This window comes from Sinocyclocheilus rhinocerous, unplaced genomic scaffold, assembly GCF_001515625.1.
Source record: "Sinocyclocheilus rhinocerous isolate Xijiao unplaced genomic scaffold, SAMN03320098_v1.1 scaffold19, whole genome shotgun sequence".
Lineage (NCBI taxonomy): Eukaryota > Metazoa > Chordata > Actinopteri > Cypriniformes > Cyprinidae > Sinocyclocheilus > Sinocyclocheilus rhinocerous.
In genome coordinates this window covers 121,232-130,783 of record NW_015638975.1, presented here as the reverse complement: position 1 = coordinate 130,783, position 9,552 = coordinate 121,232, and the positions used below count along the sequence as shown (strand labels likewise).

The window sequence follows — 9,552 nt, the reverse complement described above, 5'->3', positions numbered from 1 at the left end:
GAGATGACCAGCGGTAGCGCAGGCATCATCCTCTACTCAGCATTCTGAGTCTAATGCCAACAGATGTTATGTGTGCGAGTTATGTGCGTATGTCTGATGCACTTTGTGCTCCCTGATCAATGTGGCACTAAAAACATGGACGAGAGGCATGGGATATTAAAACAAAAAATGATGGAACTCCACATAGAAGCCATGAGAATCTCCAGTGGCTTTGGCTTCTAATGGAATGTTCACTTCCTGGAGAATTCTAGAATGCCCAGTTCTTCCATAGTTTGGCGTTCATGTCATAACATGCAGCAGAGTATCTGAACAGCCTCAACAGTATCTAAGGGTGCTTGAGCTTCGGAATTGATCACAAGTCCTGTAATTACAACCCAGGCAAAGTCCATTTCAATTCTTCACGAAATATCACAACACGTGATATGCGTATCTAATCTATATCACAATTGACAATCTAAATCACTTTACCATCAGCACCCATAGAAACAGCATATGTGCTTACTTCTGTAAAGAACACTTTACACACTTGTCGATCTTCCCAGTTCTTTTGTGTTATGTTGTGACATGCAAAACACATGAAATCAAACTATTCAAATACCTACACATCATTTGTATGCTTATATCCAGCGTTGCGTATGGTGGCCTCTCTTCTTCCAACAGTTCATCTGACAGCAGTATTTTTTTTATCCTGAAGACATTAGTAACAGTGCAGTTTATCTTTAAAAGTCTTTCCATTTTACTGCGTTGATGACGATTAAAATAAAAAATACTCTGATCAGGAAACATAGAACCAAAAAAAATCCTACGTGAATACAAGGACACTATCAAAACATCTTTACAAGCAGAATTCATAGAACAATGTCATCTGTCAACTGGCATGAGGTACTGACATATCAAAACACAGCAATTCATTAACATAGTGAAGTGGATCTCACAAACAAGAGGCTATGTTTCAATATGTGAAAATAACCACAACGACAATAACAACATTGTTATTTTGAGGTAGAACATTGACTTCAACATTTGGAAGTGCTATATGTTGGATTTTTTTCTTGTTTTGCTTCAATGAGCAGGAGAGCGGCAGTCCTTGAAATCTGAGTTAGAGAAGCACCCTTTTCTCTTTTGACTGAATGCTTGATGTGTATAAAAACAGAACAGACAGCAATATGCAGATCTCAAAGACTTCCTACAAGACATTCATTCCAGCTGAGGTAGGTTTTTTGTTGCAAATTCTAAGGTTCACATAGCCGAGTCTAAAGTCTTCATGAAGGCTAAAACCTACTTAAAAAACAAAACAAAACATTGATATCAGTGAAAAAAAAATCCTGAGAATAATTTGAAATCCCTGGAAGAAGGTCTTGGTCTCTGATGGATGGGCTTCTGAAATCATTGGTAGGTTAAGAGGAGGCAGCAAGTCGAATATATGTTTTAGTAGGAAAAATACTTCTCTGTTGTGCAGAAGAAGCCAAATAAAATCAATTATAGATACTAGTGACTAGAGACTTCCACTGTATGCTGCCAGCTGTAACTGCAAGAGTGTATTTGTTCACCTACCAATGAGAAATATTAGATATCCATCGCAGAACCTCACCTACCATGAGGCCCTGGCATTACAGTCCAGTGATTCCCACAAAGGGAACTTAACTTACGAATAATATATTCTTTGCACGATAAAAACAGAACTAAAAAGATGAATACTTCAGTTGACCTGAGTTGGACAGGAGTCTGAGTAGTGGATATTCTTGGCCTTCGTGTCTTCATCAGTCTTCATCCTGTTGGCCCTCTGCTGGATGCTGCCGGAACTGCACCTCACACTCCTCCATCAGGCTGAAGTCATCAAGGGGAAGTGTGGACATCTGGGTTTCATTCAACGGACAAGAGACCAAAGAGCTCTCAATCTGAAAAGAAGCACACACAAATACATGGTAAAAAATCACATTACCAAACACCACAGTACTTTTCAGTTATTGTGAGGTCAAGGAATCTCATCAGAGCTCATAGGGTTATGGTTTTACTTTGATCCCTTTCAATACACTTAGGCAAATGCATCTCTTTCCATTCCACTTTTACATGCACTCATAAGTTGTTCTCCGAGAAGAACTATAACCATGCAATCCACATATCTATAAATGTATGCATTTCTCCCAAGGCTCACTGTGTGGGTGGTGTTAGGTGGATGGGAGAAGTGGGATGGTCCTGAGAAGAGTCTCTCCATCTCGTTGGAGTCGGTGCAGCTCTTTGCAGTGTGGGTTCCTCCATTCCCGTCTGAGTTGAACCTGTGGGGGCCGTTGAGGGCCAGAGCCCCCTGTGAGGAAGAGGAGGATTCGAGCACGACTCCTGCTGCTGGGTTACGGCCCGCCTGTCGGGTGGCCTGCACGGTTTTACACATCATCAACCTGCAAGAAAAAAAACATTTAACTCTGCATCCAAAAGAAACATTTTGACATTTATTTAAAGTAAAACTCTTTTCCGCCCATGCTCACTGCGACTGCATTCACTATAAAATGATACCACACATGGTCAGCATTGATTCCTCACCTGCCCCTGTAGCTAAACATGAGGAAAAGGACACAGAAAATGATGCAAGTGACTCCAATATGGATGCCGATGATGATGCCTGTGGTGGAGCTTTTATTCTGTTCATCTTTTACACAGTTGCAAGGGGTATTTAGCACTGCAGGAACAGAACACACACATATATAGTCAGTGTGAGTGAGTTATTATGCTTGCATGTGTGGGAGTGAACCAGTGTGTTGCATCAGGCACCTGATTTTTCCACTGTCTCCTTGAGCGACACAAAGCGCAGGGTGGCATTGCCCTCTCCATGCTGGTTAAAAGCCAGAATCTTAATTTCATACACAAAAGAGGGATCTATCGAAACAGAGGAAAAAAGAGTTTTGGAATACTCAAAAAAATAAAATCTCAATGGCAAAATGATTTCTATTAGCTGATATGTTTTTATATGTTTTTTATTGTAATAATATGTATTAATATATGCATTAATAATATAATAATATATTAATCTATGTTAACTTGGCTATAAAGCAAAACAGGATAAATGTTTCATAATTTTTAATAAAGTTTAATATAATATATAAATAAATGTTTAATAATAATAATAAATTTGTATTATTATTGTTATTATTTTTATTACTACACAAATAATAATAACAAACAACAACAACTGACCTTACGATTTTTAACAATAATAATATGTATTAATTGTGTTTTGCTGTAAACCACAGGCTTATATCAGACTAAATGTTAAACAACAGCAACAACAACAATAAATCAATATTGGGTCTTGATAAGACAAGCATAACATTTATTAATTTCTATGTAAATAGAATTCATTAATGTCTCTGCATTGAACGTAACAAAAATATATAAGAACATGCCATAAGAATTTTTTATTGTGTTATTTACACAGAAATACATTCTGCTCATATTTTTTAGGAATAAAGGCCGCTATGGCCAGACTCACCCAGCTGAGTGATGTTGTACTGGGTCACATTACGTGGGAAGGTAAGGGGTCCAGTGAAGATGGGGACAGGAACCTTACGGTAGTAGAGATTGAATCCTTCCTGTTGGCCCATCTTAGTGGAGGGTTCCCATGTGGCCTGAACCACTGTCGAATTAATCACCTTCGTGAACAAGGCTGGTGGAGCAGGGACTGTAGGCATTGCAAACACAAAGGATCAGGCGGAATGCATTTCATCAGCAAGAGAGTATACAACAGGTGGGAACTTTACCCTGAACAACCTTGAATTAAAGACCATGCTGTGCCAAAAACTCCTCTGAGGGAATGCTTTATTGTTAAGAAGTTTCAAGAGAGAGAATGTGTTTTTCCAGTGAATTACTGCCGGCACAATTAACAACTTAAAATAACTGTGAATATACAATTATGCATAAAAAAGAAGCCTGTGTTTGCATGATTGTTTAAATATGTTTTTATACCTTCTCCCAGTGTGCTCTCCACAGCCGTCTCAGAGGCTTTGCTGGCTCCGCGGGACGTGTAAGCCTTCACATAGAAGCTGTAGCTGGTGGAAGGCTCCAGATCTCCGATTACCTGCTGCAGGGTCATTTTACTCACAGCCTCCTGGTACTCCATCTCCACTGGGTCTGATGGGAAAGTGAAGGTTGAAAGAAGGAAAGAGAGAAACCATGTGAGACCATCATTAAACACCCAAAAATGGTATGAGAGAGAAGAACAAACAGAGAAAAATGGAGCAAGAGTGTGAAAGTAAAATTAAGGATCAACAATTGCCCAGCTCTTAATGTTGGCAGCTCTCTAAGTCACATTTATGGACGGAGTAAATGTTATATTTCCTCATTATTTATTCATGCCAAATTGTTGTAAGTGATCATATACATTATAAATGGCTCACACTCCAAAACATATCTCACCGCGCTGTAGGAAAGTGAGGCTTCCAGCTGATGAGAGATGCTACAGACATATCAGAAATCTAAACTGCAGTGGCTAATAGTCATAATAACACCACAGTGAGAGAATGAGAGAGAAAAGGAAAAAGCGCAGCAGAGAACACTTAAGAGCACTTCAGCATAGGTCTTAGATCAGCTGTATTTGCTCCAGCACAGATAAACATCAACATGTAATTTTAAAGCTTCCCAGGAGAGAGGGACTGATATGTGAATACACATCCATCCTCGTGCTGAGCTTTCAGGAAAAGGCTTCAGGCTTCTCTCTTTACCAACAAGTACGCTTAGAGGTTTGATTTCATTTGGACTAAAACAGCTATTTTAAAATGCGTTTGACAATATCACATAATTACTTCAGGGTTACAATCTAACAAAGATAATGCCATTGTAGCTCAGCTTCGTCAAACATGTATGCATGTTAATCAGACTACCATTGGCCTTGGCCTCATGCTCTTGACATGCATTTAATCCTTTAAACATTAGATTGCACATTGTGTCATGTACACTCTGACAGAGAGAAAACAGCAAAAAACAGCTTTAGCTCGATTATAACGGCACACATAAACGTGTCTCTTTCCATCATGCTAAATTTCCACTCCAGCTGATGGCAACAGGAAAAAAGCGGCGATTTGCTATCGACTCTAAATCTCAATGATTTCCATAATGAGAGAGCCTGGAGTGAAGACTGAATAAAATATGTATTTCATAACATTTGTGGAAATCTACATTTACACTTTAAATAAAGTATTGATTTACTGAGGAGCGTTTTACATTCAATGTTGAAGAAAAGCTGAGTAAATTAGATCTGATTTGATTCTTGCATGCTTTGTGCGTGTGTTTAGGTTCATAAGCAGTTTTCCTACCAGCAGTCTTGCGGATATGCAACACATATCCAATTATGTCCTGAGTGTTTTGGGTGGGCTCGTTCCAGGACACCTGAACGGAGGTTGGAGAAAGAACTTCTGCATGTACGCCCGTGGGCACACCCGGCAACCCGTCAGCCCACAGCACAGTCAGACGGGCACTGGCCTGTGTGGAGCCAGCACTGTTCTCTGCAATACACTGATATATGGCCTCATCATCCTGGGTCACTCCATAGATGGTCAGAGTACTAGGAGAAGAGAAGAGAGAGAAAGACTTTTAACCTGAGAATGGTTAATTAAATGTCAGAAAGCAGGGATACACAATATATTGGTACCATATCAGTTATCAGCTAATATAAAAATAAAATTATAATTTAGTCTTTCATTTATTTTTAATTATTCAGACAGTATACAGTAAAATAATTTAGTGTTTTAATTTTTAAATAAAAATGTAAAACTATATACACTAAAATATTTAAGTTTTTATTAAATATTATTATTTATAAATAATTCATTGTTAATTAATTAATACATTTAATAAATTAAATTATACTATTTTGTCTACAATAATTCTGTAGTGGACAGCACATTCCAGGGGCCCAGGTTATGGCGGGGCCCCTCTCTGACCACCATAGTGGACAAAGGTTTGCTACATTTTGATTGGATCTTGGTGGACTAACAAGCAAACTGTCCAACAGCATTAGATAAAGATGATAGGACAACAGCCAGACACCTCTTAGAGGGCAAGAAGACCTTTGGTACAAAGCCCGGCAAGGACAGGACTTCTCATTGGTCAGAATGCAGTTTCTGCCCTTCACCTACCAACAGACTGATTCCTAAGATTTTGGCTTGTGACCGCCATAAAAATTCCTTAGGACCGCACGACGTAGCGGTGGGTGAAAAAAAAGAGATCACAGAGATCCATCCAAATCCATTCATAACTATGTTCTCAAACCTTAAACTGATGCAAACTACAACACACACATCTCATACTTATTCAGAGAAATAAGTATTCTCAGTGACAGCGATGTGTAGTGCAACATCTTACACAAACTCAGCTGTTAATGGACAAATGAATGCATGCATGAAAGTTAAATTTTCTTCCATCATGTTTGGACTTAATGTGTTCGTAACAAATGTATTCTGGTTGTGGTTTGGTAAGTGAAAATTGCACCGGTAAAACTTTAGTGACACTTTTCTAAATGTGTGTTTGGACTATGCAAATAAGTTCCTTAGGAGCAAAGAAGGGTGGGCCACACCGTGTTCCCCCACTCTGATGGAAACAGCCAATCACAGCCTGGAAATGGAGAAGTGTCATATTGCAATCTCCTCCTCATCGGAAAGAGATAAAGGCACCTTCCCAATTGACACTTCTTGTTCCGAGTCTGAGTCCCAAAAAGGAAGGGATGCTAACAGATCAACAAGGTCTGAGTCTGAGCCCCTCAAGGGTGAGACAATAGCAGATACACCATTCTGAGTCTCCGGCCTGCAAGGGTGAGACACTAGCAGATACTCTCGTTCCGAGTCTCCCATCCCGAGAGACAGAAACATCAACATTCTGAGCCTCTGGCCCATGCGGGAAGAGGCAATAACAGATAAAAAAGTCCTGAGTTTCCAGCTTGTGAGGCAGCAACAGATATGATCACGTTCTGAGCCTCCAGCCTGTGAGGAGAGAGATATTCTACGTTTAAAGTCTTCGTCCAGCGAGACAACAACAGATGCAGCACGTCCTGGGTCTCCATCCTAGAGAGACAAAGCAGATTGACCAAGTTCTGAGTCTCTAGCCCAGAAAGGCAGAAGACACAGACTTTTGCTTGCATGTTCCAGGCAAGGACCTTCTGCACCTACTCCAGGGCCACATCTGCGTGTTCCACGCCTGCGTAAATATCACTTATCCAAACCTCTTCCAGAGACCTTGGCATTGTTGTGTATTACCAGTATATGAAATTCTAATTTACATTAGATGTTATATAGTTGATAACAAATGATTCATTTATTTTTTTGATACATAATAAGGTTCTTCACCTTATTTGTTTCAGAGTAGCAACAGTTTATCTATCCAGATAATGTAGCTCTGATATAGCAACACCCAACATAATCACTTGCGTTTTATGCATCTTATGCACTTTATTCCTATTTAATTTATGGTATTCATTTAGTAGTTGTTGATTACTCTTGTTTATCTTTTGTTAATAAAATCTATTTGATTACACTTGTGTCTTCCTTGTGTTGATGATACAGAAAGAGGTTCTACAAGTAAGATATCCCACCAATCTTTCTTATGTGATGTACTCATAACCACACCTTAAGTGACACGTGATCCAAATATCATAACGTCATTGGTGACGCGAATACCCATCACGACACTATTTCGCCGAAGCAAATTCACTACAATTCTTAGACAATCTCTATTAATTAATTATTTTTAAATTAATATCGACAAAAGAGTGTAGCTTTTAATATCAGCCATAGCATGAAAATATCATCTTATCAGTATCTTCCAGATTTTTTATATCGGTGTATTCCTAGCAGAAAGTCCTACATAACAGGTCTCACCCATGCGCACTGATATGAGTATCTAACCTTGTTCCCAGTGCAAATGATGTAACTGGCATGAATAAAGCAGAGGCTACAAACAAACCATATGCATCCACCATCTCTGGGTGCTCATTAACATGAAGTAAACCCAACCATCTGTCAAACTCCTCGCTCCTGAATCCTCCTCTTTACTTTTTATTCTCTCTCACTAGTCCTTATTTTTCCACTCTCACTCTTTCAGTGTTGTTTTTTTTCTTTTAACACCTTCTCCTTTGTGCTCCCCTTCATTGCTGGGGGATACGGTGATGGTGGAAGGGGGAGCATTATTAGTGCTGAATATATAATCAGCTGTTTTTTTTTCTCTTCCATAATCCTGAGGCCCTGGAAAAAAAAATGAATTTTTACCACTTAAAGGGCCAGGATATGGAAATGAGAGTCCTCAGCCTACTGCGACTCTTTCTTTCTAAGCTCCACCTTCTTTTTATGATATATTTGCATGCGGTTTGTGTTCTCGGACAAATGGTAGTTATGATATTGCTGGGATATTATTCAGGGTGAATGGGAAAACAGAAAGGTGTTCATTCATTTTAAAAGCAAGTTTTTTTTTTTTTTTTTTGACATCCTAGTTAGTCCCAGAGATTATGGTCCTTTCTTTTATATTCTTCATGTCTCACCACCAGCCTGAAACAACCTGCCACATCTTTATCTCGTTCATGTACACCCCCCCCTACCGACACATACAGCAGACACTACATGCAGAATACTATGCAAAATTCAACACTTGCTTTTCTACATTTACTGTACCAAAGTGTGGATGGAAGCAGATACATTTTTTTTTATCTTGATAGTATGAGATGGGCTCACTTTTGTCATCAGGTTACTGAGGTCAGTTTTGCTCAGTGAGGTGCAGCGGACTCAATTTCGATCGTCTGAATTGGCGATAACTGGTGGTGCCATCAGAATGTGGTAAGAGGTCACTTTCTTCATCTTAACCCAAACAGTGAAATCCATCGCAATCTTAGAAAACAACTAAAGAGACCTCTTTAACTAGGCTTTTGTACCAAGGGCTTTTCTGCACTTACACTACTGCTCTGTTACTTATGGAAATTTTATATGGTAGTGATGCTTATTAGCATATTACATTCTCCCTTAAATTAATCCCTTCTGCGTGTATTATTATCCATTGTAAGTTGCTTTGGATAAAAAAAGTCTGCAAAATGAATAAATGTAAATGCTAATTAGGAAGACAGAGAACACTCTCCACTGCCAAATAGCATCTCTGAACCACATCTTTGGGTGCTACCATGTGCACCAGCTTGAAAGGCTTGCATATTACGTGTTAATGTATGTGTTTAAACTACATGTAAAACATGCTAATAGAGCTCTGATGGAAGAATCTATTGAACCTCGATGTGAATGAACAGGGATGGTTGGCAGTTTCAGACCGCATCCACTTGTTTTGTGAAATCCCCACACACAAATAGAGCTGCCAATAAAAATCCAGCTGTTTTTGAAATTCCAAACCAGCATGACATGCCTTCACAATATACCCACCAACCTTGGGCTCTATGGACCAAACTGTCAGGCAAGTTTCATAATGTCATCCTCGCTCTCTGAGGAACAGTGCGACAAATATTAGTCTCCCTACAATCATCTGAGCAGCACAGTCAATGTCTGTTATGTAGCAGCAAAGTATTTGTTATGGCCAATA

General features: G+C 39.2%; 1 protein-coding gene across 1 annotated transcript in view; it reads right to left on the bottom strand.

Moving 5' to 3' along the window:
* Positions 1-1,361: 1,361 nt before the first annotated feature.
* LOC107750478 (immunoglobulin superfamily DCC subclass member 3-like) overlaps positions 1,362-9,552 on the bottom strand; it is an 85,204-nt gene continuing 77,013 nt past the window's right edge. Inside the window, exons 8-14 of the mRNA XM_016565847.1 lie at positions 5,304-5,551; positions 3,958-4,122; positions 3,485-3,673; positions 2,767-2,871; positions 2,539-2,674; positions 2,156-2,396; positions 1,362-1,898 (exon numbers count right to left, since the gene is read on the bottom strand). Of these exons, the coding sequence (XP_016421333.1) occupies positions 1,761-1,898; positions 2,156-2,396; positions 2,539-2,674; positions 2,767-2,871; positions 3,485-3,673; positions 3,958-4,122; positions 5,304-5,551 (1,222 nt within the window). The 3' untranslated portion in view covers positions 1,362-1,760. The remainder of the gene's footprint in view (positions 1,899-2,155; positions 2,397-2,538; positions 2,675-2,766; positions 2,872-3,484; positions 3,674-3,957; positions 4,123-5,303; positions 5,552-9,552) is intronic.